The 18,461-nt window shown below is 35.5% G+C and overlaps 1 protein-coding gene across 1 annotated transcript in view; it reads left to right on the top strand.

Moving 5' to 3' along the window:
- The window catches only part of LOC121422954 (metallophosphoesterase 1 homolog), a 46,732-nt gene that overhangs the window by 4,950 nt on the left and 23,321 nt on the right, over positions 1–18,461 (top strand). The window contains exons 2-3 of the mRNA XM_041618196.1: positions 3,427–3,971; positions 15,846–15,983. Coding sequence (XP_041474130.1) covers positions 3,555–3,971; positions 15,846–15,983 — 555 coding nt within the window. The 5' untranslated portion in view covers positions 3,427–3,554. The remainder of the gene's footprint in view (positions 1–3,426; positions 3,972–15,845; positions 15,984–18,461) is intronic.

The raw sequence follows: 18,461 nt of genomic DNA, 5'->3' as shown, positions 1-18,461 counted from the left end.
AGATTTGTGACAATCGTAGCGTTGTCATATCTCGGAGAGAAATGACAAAATTTATGACAAAAGTTATGACAGAGTTACAGAATACCACCCCAGGTATTCCTATCCATACACATGCATGTAGGCCGCCAAAACCTGAAACTTTCGCCCCTGAGATTTCTACTTCTAAAAACAGATCTAGGCCTAGCCCTAAATCATGTATGGTACTTTGGTAGGGGGTCCTAAAGCTGCGCGGGTCCTAAAGCTACGCACCATTCATCGCGCATGCATTTTTTATGGCAAATGCGCACTCTGTGTGTGTGGAACGGCTGCAGAGTGACGAACGATTCCTGTTCAATTTTTTTTACAGAGGCTGCAGTAAATCTCTAAATGTAGAGAAAACCAACAACTGTTTGGAATTTTGGAGTTTTTCATTTTATCCTATTATAATTTGAATATATATTAGAAATTGAGGCACAGGAAATACTATTTTTTTGCATGATAAATCGAGTGCGTAGCTTTAGGACCCCTTCTACATCGGGCGGCGAAACCAAGAGGTATTCCGAAAACACAGCGGGATTTTCGAATTAGTGAGTTTTACGATATTTTCTTCTTGGTTAATGATCTTTAGAATGTTTGCCACAAATTGTGAAATATAATTTGTTGAAATATTAAAATTGGGACAGTTTTTGTCTCACCTGCATAGCAGAGTGAGACTTTAGGCGCCGGTTTTCCGACGGCGGCGGCGTCAACATCAAATCTTAACCTGAGGTTAAGTTTTTGAAATGTCATCATAACTTAGAAAATATATGGAACTAGTTCATGAAACTTGGACATAAGGTTAATCAAGCATCACTGAACATTTTGTGCAAGTTTCAGGTCTCATGATTAAGGTCAAAGGTCATTTAGGGTCAATGAACTTTTGACGAATAGGGGGTATCTGTTGAATTACCATCATAACTTTGGAAGTTTATTGGTCTAGTTCGTTAAACTTGGACATTAGAGTAATCAAGTATCAATGAATATCCTGTGCACATTTCAGGTCACATGACCAAGGTCAAAGGTCAATGAACTTTGGCCGAATTGGGTGTATCTGTTGAATTACCATCATAACTTTGAAAGTTTATGGATCTGATTCATGAAACTTGGACATAAGAGTACTCAAGTATCACTGAACATCTTGTGCGAGTTTCAAGTCACATGATCAAGGTCAAAGGTCATGTAACGTCAATGAACTTTGGCCATGTTGGGGTTGTTTGTTAAATAACCATCATATCTCTGTAAGTTTATTGGTCTAGTTCATAAAAAGTGGACATAAGAGTAACCATGTATCACTGAACATCTTGTGCGAGTTAGAGTAGATTTCAAAGTCAGCACTGCTGCTATATTGAACTGCGTGATGCAGGTGAGATGGCCAGAGGCATTCCACTTGTTATTGTTTGAAAACAAAGTGCGTAGCTTTAGGTCCCCCCATCATACATGGGATGCAACTTCATTTCCAACATTTCTGCGCCATCGATTTTATTTTTAAACGAGAATTCATCAAAAAAAAGACGCACACGTCTGTAACGATGGGGAAGAACAATAAGAAACAAGATGTTGGCGTAAACATCGGGCAAGTCTCTTCCGTCTTGTCATGATATTTTTCTCAATTTTTTGATGAATATTTGTTTCAAAATAAAATCCATAGCGTAGAAATGTCAGAAATGAAGTTGCATCCCATATGTATGATTTAGGGCTAGATCTTTTAGAAGGAAAGTAGAGATCTCGGGGGCGAAAGTTTCGGGTGTTGGCGGCACACACGCACGTGTATGGATAGGAATACTTATCCAGAATTCGACATGTCCGGACACACAACAACTGGGTGTGCTTTAAGTGTTTTGCAATATTTTTTGTTCCAAATTATCTTTTCACAAAATGAAATTTTCATCAATTTTGTTAAATATATTTGTAAATTTTTCTCTCATCTCAATAATTCATAAAATCTTAAAAATGGATTGCCGTGTGTTGCGCCTGGCATTTGACAGCCCCTGCCTCCGTTCGACATAGCGCACTGCGTGTTAAATTGTGCTGCACCGCCTGTGATATGCATCCTGGAAGTTGCAGCGGCCATTCGCTCCCTCGGTCGGACACCATGTTGAATGGAATCCTGCCGCTAGCTAGATCAATAAATAGGTCTATTTCTGTGAGGGATATGCTCTGCTGAGACTGTCTGGCTCCAAGGCATCCCCCATGTCAATAGACCAATGATGGCCATTGCATTGGGCTCGTAATGGTGGAGCAAACAACCGCCGCTTAACTACTGCGTCTGCGTCTACATTTACGATTACTCCTAAATTTTGCTTTTTGACTTGGTAAAATGGAAGAAATAATAAAAATTTTATATTAGATCCATTTAGCTGTAATACCACCTTTCCCAAAAATATGCCGGAAAAAAGCAAATTTTGATGACAAACAGATCACGATCAGCCAGGTTCTTCTTCGATCCATCAATCGCTGTCAGTGCAGCTAGTACAGCTGAGTGTACGAACATGCCAGCCAATCTGGGGTGTCCGTTCGCTCGACTGTAGCTGACGGTGATCGAAGAAGAACCTGGCTGATCTTGATCTGTTTGTCATCTTAATGCAAAGTGCAGACATGATGTGCTTTTAAAATCATTGTAAAACACTGAGGCACAGCAAAATTATTGTAAAATCTCTAAAAATAATACATTAAAATATGATGATTGAAAATGCTGCTTTACTTGGCAGACTGAACCCTTAGATACAGCTCTTCCTTGCCATCTATATCCTGCAAAGGGAAGTAAAAAATAAGAAACTGTCCTCATAATCAAATCAATCTCAGTTTATCAAAGCATGATTTGTCTTTGTTTATGAGTAAAGCCTTGTTGCTAGGACAATCTACAAAATCAGAGTGACCCTCCTACTGATCTAGGAGTATGTCAATTTAAGGAGAGAATTTTACTTTCCAAACACCTCTTGGCAAAGCTCACCCTCAGCATGATTTGTCTTTGTTTATGAGTAAAGCCTTGTTGCTAGGACAATCTACAAAATCAGAGTGACCCTCCTACTGATCTAGGAGTATGTCAATTTAAGGAGAGAATTTTACTTTCCAAACACCTCTTGGCAAAGCTCACCCTCTTTTACATTTTTTCACAGACTTGTTATAAAATGTCAATCCTCATGTGGATATATTGACTTGTACACTCGATCGAGGTCAGCACTTGACAGGTGAATGAACTTTCCAAGATTTCTTGTGTGGAGAGATCATTGTTACAGACAAAGATGGGCCCAGAATTTGCAAGGATGGTCTCCTTAATACCAGTCGTTCTATTCATATAAAGACAACATTTCCAAACATAAATGATAAAAATACCATGTTGCCACCTGAAACTGCTGACTAATTTGAGGTTGATATTTTATATTTTTTACTTTCTTTGTTAATTTGCAGATGACCCGTTGAAAAGTTTAACAGGAAATCAAAGAGCTATTCAACCATGCACCGATCTTGAAACATTGCAGTAGAAGAACCGATCACAAATAATCTTCTAAAACTATCGTGACAAAGAAAAGCAGGATATGACGGTCTTCACTTCTCCATTCAATACTATCCTGATTTTGTCTGCTATTTTTCTTGTTATCTACAATGAGTACTATGAATTCCTAACAGTCAAGCACAGCCAATGGACTGCATCTGAGGCCACCCTTCCTCCACTGACCAGATCAGATGGACGCGATACTGTGCGGATTCTCTTTGTTGGTGATCCTCAAATACAAGGATACCAAGACGAGCCGGCCTTACTCGGTTACATAACTCGATGGGATGCCGATCGCTATTTGAAGACTTACTACCATCATGCACTCAGCTTTGTTAATCCTGATGTTGTGATTATAATGGGAGATTTATTGGATGAAGGCAGTATATCTTCTGATTGGGAGTTTGAGAGATATGCAACAAGGCTGAAGAATATCTATCGGGTACCAGAAGGAGTACAGGTAATCACATTGTCTTTTATTTGAGACAGTTAGGACTTCAAAAGTTTCTAAAAGTGGTAAAATAGATCTCAAAACTTTGAAAAAAAACTGTGAAGAAAAGGCCAATCCAAAGTATGGTGTATGGGCAAAATGTTGAAAACTTGACAAAACCACTACATCGCAGTAGAATTTATATGGCACAATATGTACATATGTGAATTCATTTTTTTTTTTAAGCACAAGGGTAAAACTGATCATTGCAGTCACCTTGGGTCATTAGAGTAGTTATCAGACTTCTAGGCACTTGAATGTACTATTGTTTAAATTTCTTCGAAAATGATTTTTTTATAAATTTATACTTGCAATCAATCAAGATGTTAGACTCTATCCTTTGTGTTTACAGGGCAATGTTATTGCATGTTTTTCTTCAGAAAGAAATTTATCCATATTGTGCTGCACTCAATCCAGGTCTAAGTGAATATGTACCAGGCAGTACTAATTTGTTGAATGCATTATTAAGGCTGAAAGTAGCAGCTTAGGCAGGGCTCCACACTAACCCTACTTTTCTACTTGTCCAACCTGTTCATGTTGGACCAGTAGATATCAATTTTTTCCCCCATTTCTTAACGTGAGTTCAAACCTAGAATTGATGTTCCCCAAAACAAAGAAAAGCATAAAAAAAACTTTCAAGAGTTTATTTTGCTGTCTTTTATTGCTTTTATTGCCCCCACACCAAAACATACAAACAAACAATACATACACACATGTACATACCCTCTCACCCACCCACACACAAAACACAATTAATGAGAGCCATTTTTAAAGTTGGCACAGCCATTCTTATAATTTACAAAAGATAAGAAAATAGTTTGATATCATTTTTGCTGGTCGCATCGGACCAGTAATCTGGTTATTTCTAAAAAGATACTGGCCCAACAGCAATTTTTGCTGGTCCAGGACCATTGGACTGGCGCCAGCGTCGTGCGCTGGCTTAAAATTGGTAGTGAAAATGGTGCTCCTCAGAATGAATAAAAGTCTTAAAAGAGGACTAAAAATTAGCCTACCTTTTAAAACAAAATCAGGAAAAAAAATTCCATGGGGGCTTGGGGGATGAAACGCTGAAATGAGCCCTGGAAATAGAAAGAAAGCCCTGGAAAATCACATTTGTTGCTATGGTAAAGCTTCCCCAATGTTGCAGATTTAGCCAATTTAGTTTATGAAAAGTAGCCTCTGAAAATGAAAAAAAAAACAAAGTTCTATATTTTGCCTAAACTAAACTTATGTTTTTTTTTCATTTAGAGATAGAGAACAGCTTTGCAATTGATAATCGTGCTTTCATGATCGGTATATTACTTTTATTTTGATGCAAAATCACTTTTCCATTCAGAATCAAAATGATGAGCAGCGTCTAACAATCCAGTGGTAAGTCTGTTAAACATATCCAGCAGGTATATCAGAAAGTGCTTCGATTCAATAAATTTACATCTCATAATTTGTGACCTTTTTGTTTATTACATGTATTTTAAGTGAAAAGGTTATTTGACATGAATCCAAACTGCAGGATTACATGAAAACATGCTAGTCATTTCTATCATTCTAATGATATTGCCCACACATATTATGCTTTCATTAAAAAACATTACCTACATTCCGCTTTCATTTGAAGATATCGTTTTGACTTTTGATATCCTGTATACATGTTGTGTTGAGTTGATGCTGTCAAAAGCACTGGTTCTGACTTCACTGTTCTTTTAGGATCTGGTTTGATTTGTGAACCCAATTACAAATTAATGAATGAATGTATTGTAATTAAACATGTCCTGGTAACTTTCAGTATTCATGTCAAAATTTTAACGTGATATTAGATTTCAAATAAAATGAAAAAAAAGTATGCAAACACAATTATCTTATGAAATGTTTTCTTCTTGTTATTAAATTCATTGGCCTCTAATGCTACAATATTATCCCATTCAGTGTTGACTGCTGTATTTGTCACAATTTCGATTCTCCTGTACCAGCACAAGATAATAGTATCTTTAAGGCCAATATTAAGTTTGAGCAAGAAACTTGAGAGTTGCTGTGCCCAAAGTATCTTTCCATATGTAGTTTGATTAAGGTTTCAATAAATTCATATTTGACAAAAGTTCAGTATAGAGAGTGAGGTATAGATTTTTATTTAATTTTCATTGATGCATAGCAATGCTGTTAGGACCACACCACTTCTTTAAATTGTTCTGCTTTACTTTCATTCATCATTCTAAGATAAACACATTTTTATCACATACATGTTGTTACTATCTGCTCTCATTGAAAAGATGTCGTGAGATTATGTGGTGGAGGCGCGATAGTGGTAGAGAAGTGGTTTTGGATTCCGCTGACCCGGATTCGATTCCCACTTGGTGAGCTTCATGTATTGTAGTGGCCTTTTGTAAGGCATTTATTCTCATTACCAGTTCCCTCGGAGAGAACCTTAAGCCGTTGGTCCTCTGGTTGCTTGCTTTCATGTGTATGTATTCATGCTTTAATAGCAATCAAGTTAGACATCACCACCTGCATAAAAATGCATCCTCTACATTGAAATGCTTTCTCCTTCCACTCAAAAGGTTTCGTTGGAAAGTACATGTACATGTAGTGTCCCTAGTATTGTCTGTCACTCAAAATATTTCATTTTGCTAAGTACTTTTGCTTTCATTCGATTTTAGACATCAAAAGATATTACCATTTTATGCATTCTGCTTTCATTTGATAGACATCAGAGATATTGCGTTCTTTTATTAATAGACAATTCATTCTGCTTTCACTCCGATGCATCTTTGTACATGTAGGTGATATTGAATGGCTTTGTGTAGGATTCCTGGAATTATCATCTATGTAGAGCATTTTAGTCTATGGCGGCGGAAGCCAAAAATTTTAGGGGGGACCACCACAATTTTTGACAAGCCAAAAAAAACAAATTGAGGGGGGAAACGCAAAAAAATTGACAAAAAAAGAAAGAAAAAAAAAAAAGGTCATCAGCTAAAAATGTAGGGGGGGGGGGGGACACGTCCTCCCCCCCTTCCGCCTCCTATGATTTTAGCCATACATTATAAACGTATACATATTGGTCTGTATCAAGCGCCTGTGCAGTATCAGAGCTTATCCCTAGATTGACCGAAATCCGAAGAATATCCCATAGGCTCCTGTACAAATTTGTTGTTGAATATGAGAACTTTATAAATTCAACAGTAGGCCTACATGTATAGTGTGCTTGGGCGAATGCGTGAAATATACAAAGCGTACAACAATAAAAGCGATGCAGTGCACAGCATTAGAGCACAATGACACTCAATGACGTCATAATGAACTTCATGCAAGTCGCATGTCAACGAGCAAATTTGATCTCATATCTTATGCCATTATGTGATGACTCAATCAAATTTCCCCCTCTTTTTGATTGCGAGGGGTGGGATAGATGATAATCAGTATATTGGATGGCTCTCTTTCATGGAATACCAGAAATATTCCACTCGTTAAGGCCAATATTCCACTCATCTACGCTTCGTAGAATATTTGCCCAAACTCTTTGAATATTTCTGATATTCCATTCTGAGCCATCGAATATAATAATTATACTTGCTTTAATATATAGCGCTTAATACTTACTTTGTCAGAAGTCTCTAAGCGCTCTACAGTATATAATGTTAATATTAGACAAGATGTCAAAAAATATTGGATGTCGACAAGTCGCCAGTGTTTTCCTTTATACATGTACATACATCAAGTGCCAATATTTGAACGTAAATGTATCCCACTTTGATTGAAAAGAGGAAGCATTTTCAAATACATGTAGAGAGAGAGTGAGAAATCAAACAAATCGCTCATCGTGAATTTCCACACAATCCTGCAAAAGTTCATGAACATGTAGATCATCGTATCTTTTGTTAAAAAAGTTTCAAGTATAGATGTCAAGATTAGTGCACTTTTCTTTTCACATTTTTAAATTTGAAGGAAATGTTGTGCGAATTCTGGTTGAATTTAAAATCTCCATGTACTTTTTTTTTCAACTTTTTCATCAGAAAAATGTTTATAAATGTATGGACAAAATATTATTAATGGTGATCATCATTATTATGTACAGTACATGTACATCATATAGTACAGTACATCTGTATGGTCATACAGATCACCTACATGTACCTGTTATTCGTTTATTTTTTATGAATTGAATTTTCCAGTTCTAGGAGAAGTTGTTCTTGGAACTGCTTCCAGTGCTGTAGATCTAGTCATAAATTATATTACAATGAATGTAGTCCTACATGTACATTTTGGCCCATTGGTAGAATGTTTTTAAAATCATGGTTGGTATATATATATGCTACAATAATTTTCTTTTTGTCTAGTCCCACATGATCCTATCTTGTCTACCAACAGTTTATCTACTCACCACTTGGTGTATATTTTCACTTTGTCCTATCGTTTTGTCTAGTTTACAGTAGAAATTTTACCCTAATAATATACATGTAGTCTTCTTGGGCTAGCAACTGTTATAATGTACTGCCCATTTTGTCTACATGCAATGTCGATTTTGTTTAATACATTTTCTCTTATTTGGTTCATAAACAGTTCACCTTTAATTTGAACAAGTCAGAGGGTTTAGGTTATCCTGACCAAACTGATAGAAGCTGGGTATTCTTAAGCCATGGTAATGAATAGACTGACTACTAAATAGTGACTACTGGGTATACTTTATAAGCCATGGTTATGAGTAGACTGACTACTAAATAGTGGATACTGGGTATAACTGTACTTGCTCAATTAAAGCCGAGTACAGCTGAAGCCATAAAGTGCTTTTCATTTTCAGTCCATTTATGAAGTATTCTAGAAAGAATTCCCTTAATGGGTTGTATGGTTTTCTTGATAAACCCTGTCATTTGCGTATGAAAGAGTCAGACAGAATGGTTAATATACTGTCTACTCTCTAATGGGTTCATATCTAACCCAGATCAGACGTAACAATAAACCGGGTTTAGAGCTTCAAACTTCAATCTACATGTAGATTCTGTACACTGTTCAGTGTTTGATATTCAATTGGTCTCCATACTTCTGATAATGCCTACATAATACCACAAAAATAAGTGTAAATTTGGATTAATATCAATGAGATCTACACTGCACTACTCTTTGTCCATTAAATTCCCTCTTTAATAGTTTAAATGTCCAGTTGGTCTTTTTCCACTTTGTTTACTTATCTAGTCCTCTTATTTTTCATTTTACTAAAGTATCAAATAAAGATTTGGTTTACAAAGAAATGGCAATAAAATAATACTGTCTGCAGCTCTAGGGTATTACGATTACATGTATTTTGTTGAACAATAATGAATGTCAACTAGAAGCAGAAAATGAATTATACAGGAAAATTCCTGATAGAAGTGCATGTATTGGTTTAATAAAAGCTCTCAAAACAGCTCATGAAAATTTGCCCCAAAGCAACATTTTTCTCAATGCAAATATTCCCACAGAGAGAAGTACATGTACGTTGTAGTCTGTAGGAACGTGCCTTTTGAGATTTAGTGTATTTGGTATTAAAGAAAGTGCAAGTTGCTTGCACTCTAAATGAGATTTGTGGAATTATAATTAAATAGGTATGAAAACAAATTTCTAGGTCAGCACAGCTTGAATGTACCTATTTTCTCATACAAATTCCAGATTGGGGCTAACCATCTACCGTTGTAGACATGTAGCAAGTGAGACTATCTCACTTACTTTGGGATGAGAAAAGCATCTTTTGAGAGTGGTTTTTACCTCTTTTTGAAGTGAAAATATTTGTATAAAAAAAGATGCATGAAAAAGTAGCTACTTGTACATATATGAAATGCACTCTATATTTGATGTACAGTTCACGTTCATTCCAAAGGAAATGGTCTCTACGATGTGTAATATCAACCCAAGAGGAGTCTGATTAGGGACTAGATTTACATGAATACCTTTTTGCACTTAAAAAGCTTATTTCATGCAGCTGGATATACAGTTCATTTGTACAATATCTAGGAGCTAAATATAGATTTTGAATTTTAATATACATGTATAATCACCACATTCACTTTCTTGAAAACCTGGTCATTATTTTTACACAGGAATAGAGAGGAAATTTATTTTGTGCAGCTGAAGTTATTCTGATCAAATGATATTTTAATTGTTTTGTTCTTCAACTTTCTTGAAATCAAAAGGGCATGGTTTTTACACTGCAGGGTGTTACATAACTTTTTAGATGCACTTGCCCTGTCAGGCAAGTAAATTTTTGAATAGTTGGAACGTACTCGCCCGAAAATCTTTTTCACTTGCCTGAAAAAACCCTTGAAAAAAAAGTTTTGCCTCTTCAAAAAAAAAAAAATTACGGTTATAAATTAGAAACCATTGACCTTTTTTTCTCTCTTTTGACATGAAGTGATGTACCTTGTTCTTGCATTTCTTTCTACATAGTAATTTTATCTTGCCCACCATGACCAAATTTAGGGTCGGTATATCATATTGACCCTAATTTAGGAAAATCTACTATGATAATTTTGCTTGCCCAATTTGGGCAAGTATTTTTGGTCTTTACTTCAAAACACTTGCCTGACTTTTACTTTTACTTGCCCCGGGCAATTGGGCAAGTGCTCATGTAGCACCCTACACTGTATACAATTATGTAGATGCAGTGACTGAAATGTATATGTACATGTATGTTTGTATGATACCCATAGTCACATGTTTCCAAAGGGCTGAACATGTGTGTATGTCTTTGTTTTAAATATAGAGGATATCAACAAAATCTCACCCGGGCAGGTCATCATTTTGTATAGGAAAAATAACATTAAAAAGATGAATGTTTGAAATACATTGGACTAGTAGTCATTCATGTACTAGTAATGAACGAGATGAGTTGTATGACAGATGGAAATGATCAAAACTTTCATTTGAAGAGAAAAACCTTTTTTTGCAATAATTTTTTTTGGCAAATATTCAAAATATTTAAAAATTTACTTGCCAAACTGGGCAAGTGCTTCTAAAGTTATGTAGCACCCCGAATCATAGTGAGCTATCATCTCCTTTCTAATAAGAGTGGTCCAATGCTTGGAACGGACTGATCTTCAAATGTAAAAAACCAGGGAGGTTGGAGTAGAGCTGCCAAGTAGTACTGATTTTCCGTATTTAGTATTGAAAATAGAGAAGAATACTAATGGTTTCATGCAAAATACAAAATACTGATTTCTCAAGTTTCAGTTTATGTGTTGTCCTATGATATTCCTGTGAAAATACTAATTTCCTCACCAAAACACTGATTTTCAGCCTTGAAAATACTGAAATTTTTTTGTTCAGGTTGGCAGCTCTGGAGTATTCTGACAAAACAGTCAGGCAGACAATTTGATTTGTGTGTAGTCCTGGAATTGTTTTTATGTATGTGTTGTGCAAGTGACCTTTGACAGAATTGGGTCAATTTGTTGTAATTTGGATTATTCCATTGCCCTATTTAAGCGTTAGTTTACTGGGACCGAATCAGCTGCGAAATGCGAATCCATCTGAGTACACATATCGGGTGGATTTGGGAGTACATTTCTGTTCTCCCTCGTCGAATCCTCCCTGAATGTAAGAAAATTTGGGAGGTGCATGTGCATGTATTACATGTCATTCTGTATTTGTTTTTGTATCAAATAGGTAAACTGAAATTGTGAGCGCTTAGGGCCATTTGTGAAAAGCGTGTTATGAATATTGGGTATTATTGTTATTATTATTATGGTATGTTATTATTCTTGAACATTCATGGAGGGACTTGGGTCCTTCTGAAATGTTCAAAGCCAGCCGAATATCCATCAAAACAACTTACTCCTGAATGTGGCTATGACAAATTTCATTCGGGCCACATTTGGGCCACATTCAGGACATATTCAGATGGAGTTTGGGTGGACTCGGGTCAATATCCAAGTCCTTTGGAAGCACATAGACATTCATAATGTAGACATTCATAATGTGATATGCGCTATACAAGAACTGTAAATTATTATCATTATTGTTATTCTAGGCAGATTTGGATCTATTTTTATCATTTACATCATTCAGGGAATAACCATGCATTTTATTAGCCAATAATGAACCAAATATCACAAAAAGAGAAAAATCTGCCCAGAATGCCCAAATACCACCCCAGATTCATACCACCCATCACCAGAATACAAAGCAGAATAAAGGCAAGTGAGCCTAAAAGGCCAGAAAGAATATGGCAGAATTGCAGATGAATTGCTGCAGAATAGATCAAAGGAATAGCCTTGGTGACCCCCCAATGGCCTTTGCAAATGTAGCCAAAATGGTGATTAGGAGCCCTACATGTATATATATTCAAATCCGATTCGGGCCCAATGCGGACAATTCTGGGGGCTTGTTTGGAACATTTGGTGGCATATTTCGCACTTTCAGCCATTTACATCCAAGTTCAGATTCGGGTCAAAATTTGTTTTCATTTGGCATTTTTCCGGCCACCTTTGGCTCGTTTCTTGCCACTCTTTGGCATTGCGTATGGCTTTATTTGGGATGGCCAGAATTTATATTTGTCAATTCAATGTGATTCTCTTCTGATACGGAACTGAATCCCAAATCCACTGAAAATATAATCCAAATCTGGCCATATTGGGGTAGAATTAGTCCGAATTAATGGGAGATAATTTTTTTTGGACCCAGTCTTACAAAGAGTTGTGATTGATCCGATCAATCACAACTATGGACGGCCAGTAACGTCAACATCCATAATGCATGTTTTTTCAAATTTTTTTTCCACCATGATGAATATTCATGCATTAATTATTTTCATGAAAATTCACCGTGCTTCTCTATGTTAACAAAGGACATTTTGCAAATTTCCAGTGGAAAATTATCACATTGATAGATTTCCATAGAGACACGATTGATTGGATCAATCGTAACTCTTTGTAAGACAGGGCCCTGGTGTAACCCTGGGGTGGTATTCTGAAAATTGTCTTAAACTTTTCTCTTAACTTTTCTTGTAAGTCAGCAAGGTAACAGCGCACTAAAATTCTCTTAAATTGGTATTCTGAAAATTGTCTTATCTCTGTAAGGACCTCCCCTATTTTATCTCTGACACGCCCAATATTCTCTCATCAACCAATTATTAAGCTTGTTATATGCAATTAGGTCAACCAATAGAAGCACCCTTTTTTAAAAATAATGAAGTGCATTGTTGATATGAGGCGTAATTTCCTTGCGCCCCTGACGCTTATGCTTGTGCGCTTACATGTATGTGCTAAAAATACACGTGGCTCTTCTCAAATATATATTTTCTCTGAAAAGATTCATCATCTCGAACACCAATTTTTAACTGCTGAAAAGTCTATCAATCCGTCAATATAATGTCTTTTGAATGTCTCCTTTTGTAAAACATGATGTTCTTGCGGGATTCAGCAAGAAATAATTATTGCAGACAGGCAAATATTGCATGCAACAATAAGTTACAATAGCCCCCCACCTCTTGTAAAATTTATTGTATTTTCCAAGGAAGTTAAGAGAACGTAAAGATAAGAGAATTTTCGGAATACCTTGTAACTCGATATTTCATCTTGCGTACAGACATAATATGTGCCAATTATACACTAACGCATTATCATACATGTATCTCTGACATCATATGCGCTCAGTGAAAGTTACAAGAAAAGTTAAGACAATTTTCGGAATATGGATTTTATTGTAACTCTGAAAATACAAGAATATTTCTCTTAAAACAATTTTCAGAATACGGCCCCTGGCTTTACTGAAAACAAAGTTCCTACATGTAGGTGAATCCATTTGTGGTTTTGTTTATAGGATCTTTCACAATCACTTTAAAAATAGTTTCATCCAGAAGTTCTTCTCATGATCAGAGGGGTGATTCACAAAGATTTTGATATGACTTAAGTCGCACTCAAATGCTGGCGCGTACATGATATTTGACGTGTGATCGTATAGAAAGATATGCAGTAATGTGCGTCCTCATGACATGATCTGACCAATGCGGTCAAGCCTTTCGTACCGTACGCAACTCGGTATTTAAGTGCGACTCTAAGTCATACTTAAATCTTTGTGAAACAACCCCTAGATACATAAAGCTTTGTCGATTGATCATAGGGCTTTTTTTATACAATGTACTGTAATCATTGCGATCAATCCAGCCCCAAAATTAATAATTAATATTTACTTTTAATACAGGAAAGGTAATAATTTTTTCTGGTATTCATCTCAATTTGCTCCACATTTATTTCATGTCCACATTTATTTCATGTAGACTTCTTTAATAAAAATTTGGTGTACACTGTACACATACATGTAGCTTTTATCTTTCCCTTCAGGGCCTAGTTCAGTAGTAAATTGTGTAAATTCTGTAAATTGTACACTTATTAAAAACATTGAATTGTATTCATGCCATTCTGTACGTGTTGGCCCTGCTTCTTAAAGGGGAAGTTCACCCTGACAAAAAGTTTATTGTAAAAATAGCAGAAAAAATAATAAAAAATATTGCCGAAGGTTTGAGAAAATTCATCAACTAATTAAAAAGTTATTAGAATTTCAATTATTTGATTTGTGACGTCATATGCGAGCAGCATTCCTACATAGCGAATGGTAAAAAATCAATGAAATGTCATTTTCTCAGAAAATTGAAAATGGTTTTCACTGTACCTTTTGTATATCAATAGATCAATCATTTCACACCTGATCATGAATAGAAAACAAAATTAAGTCATCAGGAACCATACAAAATTTTAAATTCATGCATTTTATATTACATAACACATGGGGCAGCTGCTCGTTTATGACGTCACAAATCCAAAACTTTGAACTCTAATAGCTCTCTTACTCTTTAACGGATTTTCCTCAAACCTTCACCAATATTTTTACTATTTTTCTGCTATTTTTACAACAAAGTTTTCTTCAGGGTGACCTTCCCCTTTAATTTTCGCATACATTTTTGAAGTTATGATTATGAATATGAACAATTTTATTTTTGAAGATTTATTTATGGTACATACATATACAGGTTTAATAATAATAATAAAACTGACAAGCTAGCTTAATAATTACTTAGTACATGTACATATACCTGGTGAGCTAGGACATGTTTTACATACCGAAAGTGTAAGGAAAGGTTATTATGTCTTTATGCTTTCTATAAATCCACTTTTTACGTGCCTCTTTCATGCTACCATACATGTAGATTGAATAGTTTCTCATTTAAATTGTAATATTACCATTGCAACATACATGATACATGTACAATGTACTGTACCTGCTTTCATGTCCAAATCAATAATATTTTTTCTCGCTGATAGGGTCAGCTTTAATACTATTTTGAGAATAAGATCATGCTTTTGAAGGTCAATAAAATTTGTAGTAAGTGGCCAGTGCAGGGATCCAAAATTAGATATGTTTATACTAGTTTATTGTAACGAAAAGAGGAGATGCATCGTATATTAAAATAAGACCCCGTTCTCATAACCTTCCTATAACTAGTTTAGTGGAAACTTTTTATTTTCATTTTATTATTCATCTCTTTGTGTATAAACAGATATATGCATGGCAAAGGGCAATAACATACAGAATATAAATTCAATTCTTTTAATTTTAATTCACTTCTATGGCCTTCCTGCTCAAAATTACCTGTCACTATTACATGTAGGCTTTGTTTGATAAAATTTTACATAGTGATTTAATAGCAATAGGGATTTTCAGTGATTTCTTGAATGAATTATTGATCCTTTTCTCAGAGTATTTTATTTCTTCCCCTCATATAGTGAAGTTCCATTATGAACACACTAATTCTAAATTTGGTTTGAGGTTTAGAGCCATTAAATCAGTGTTATATTAATTACATGCATATCATATATCTTTATCCTGTAGATAATCTATCTGGCTGGGGATAATGACATCGGAGGAGAAGGTAACGATCCTATTACCTCACAGAAGATCTCGAGATTTGAGAAGCATTTCTCGTCTGTCACCGAAGCAGTGCAATATAAACACGTAGCCTTCCACAAGGTATGTCGGATACGGTAACAACAGGGTAGACTTTAATTTAGTTTCCAGACGTAAGAGTTAAGCCCACAAATGAAAGAAATGCAACATTTAAATTGGTTGAGCCACTTCAAGATTACACTCTCTATAGCCGAAATGAAATATTTTATAGATACACGTATAGCAATTCAGCCAGATATTTTGGCTCATGTTTATAAATTGCACAGAAAGAAATTGATGTACATACATGTTACATGAAGCTTTATTATGTAAATGAAGTTTGGTACTACCTCTGAATAGAATTTAAAAAAAAACAGATCATAGTGAAGGTGTTTTTGACATAAAGATACAACCACCATCAGAATGCCCAAATAAAAAAAAAGTTCTGACCAAGTCAAGTGTTAATATAAATTTAATCGCATCTTTCCACATCTGACCCCCTGTAATCTTCAGACAGTCAGTGTTCTTCTTTTCATGTAATTTATTTAGCGTGAACTTTTGTTAAATTTTGATTGTTCTGATCATTCTTGTAATTTATTCTGATGATTGTGTATATTAAAATGAAAAGTTGAGTGCACTTTTGAACAAGTAATTTGAAAATATATTGACATTTACTTCAGGAATTAGTTTTGTAATGAAAAGATATATATCTATTATAATTGATCATTGATTTTTATTCTCAAAGGTTCCCAGGAAAAAATATAAAGTTTGGAATTCTTTAAATAGTTCTATCGATAGTAGCACCATATTTCTGTTCTTTGAAAATTAATTATGATTGCCATGAAAGAAACAACTACAAATTAATCAATCTCTGATACTGTATGGAAAGCCTGCATTGCCAGCATCTAAAGTCATATTGTTGGCAGGGCTGATAAAACCCTGTATCTCAAAATTTAGATATTTCGAAGACAGCTCAGAATAAGTTTGATTTTAGAGTTATAACATGGGTAGCAACGTTCTCTTGCCTCAAAAGAGTTCTTCATCACAGGTATCAGCTAGGTATCAGGAGACTGTTTTCATACAATATGTGTCCCAGCAAAACCCCACAAAAGTAGCATGGTGTGATTCTAATTAGAGCCAATGAAGTGCATTTTGGTCAGAATGTTCAAATTTCAGATTTTTGCGTTTTCTGAAAGAGTATACTGTACTCTCCCCTAATTACTGTAAACATTTGGATGTACCAATCAAACCTAAAGTGTAACTTTTAAGTGTTTTTATTGAACCTATTTTTGTCCTTTTGAGTTAATTGTAACCATGTTTTGTTTTCACGAAATCATGAAAATTCCCTGGGGGCCAGTCAAATATATTTTTTCTCTATGTGTGCAAAATAACCCACTATTTGTTTTTCACTGGCTTTATTTACACTATTTGGCCCATAAACAAGTTGTCGCCAGAATACGACCAGGGGGAAAAGCTTGGGGAAAAAACATCCCGTAAACAAATTTGGTAAGTCTTTAAAAAAAGCTTTGGAAAAAAATACCCTAAATGCATTTGACCCCACGATTGACCATTGACTAGTCTTTCAAAACCACCATTTTCTTGAAAATTTATGTTTTTCTTATGCCCTTAAAGAGTGCTCACACGGCCCAAGTCTAAAACTTAAAAAACACCTCTTTAAACGCTTTTTTTTAGTCATGCATGTGTACAGCAATATATTTGACTGGCCCCCCGGGAAAAATTCATTTCTCTTTGAACTCCAATAAATTTACAGGATAACTTCTAACATTGATACTTTTTCAAACTAATGGACAGGATGTACCTAATTAGTCTGTGAATTTTTGACGCAAGCTGATAATTCTTTCTATTGAAAATCTACTAATTTTTAATCTTCCCTTTTTTTAATCTCCCTTTTCTCAAAAGGAGTGTTCCATGGAAGTGGACATTCTTCTCTTACTTGTCTGGGTTAGGATCAATCATTGTGCATGAGTTATACATCATTATAAAGACCTTAATCTCATTTTTTCAGATGGACTATTTATATCATTTCTGGTGACTTTTTGTGGGTTTTGTTTTGCTTGGCCACATATGAGACTGCCACCATTGCTATAAAGTACAGTCTTTTAAAGCTGCCTTCAATTTTTTTAAAATTTTGTCAGCCCAGCCAAGCAGTATGTCTTTTGTTCATATTGTTTTCTAGATATGATGTACACCCATGCATGCATCATGGCTGTGACCAATCATTGGGCTCCTTGTTGATTGCAAAGGGACGACCCCGGGGGAGGGGGGGGGGGGGCACTTAAACATATTGGTGGTACAGGGACCCCCTTTTTCAGACCTTATTTTCAGTTCTCTGGATACTCTGAATGACAAAAGTTCCATTCCGAAGCCGCCTTGCTCCACTCGCAAGACCCTTGTTTTGAAACGTCTCAGTTCCTTACCCCTGCCAAAATTGTCCAGTGCGAACACCGCATGCGAGAGCTGCAGGCATGGCTACACAACTTCCTCCGCTAGCACCGAAATATACATGTACATGCACAGTGTTAGCATGCACCGTACCTAATG

The sequence above is a fragment of the Lytechinus variegatus genome, chromosome 10 (assembly GCF_018143015.1).
Source record: "Lytechinus variegatus isolate NC3 chromosome 10, Lvar_3.0, whole genome shotgun sequence".
Classification (NCBI taxonomy): Eukaryota; Metazoa; Echinodermata; class Echinoidea; order Temnopleuroida; family Toxopneustidae; genus Lytechinus; species Lytechinus variegatus.
This window is presented reverse-complemented; position numbering and strand designations above follow the sequence as displayed.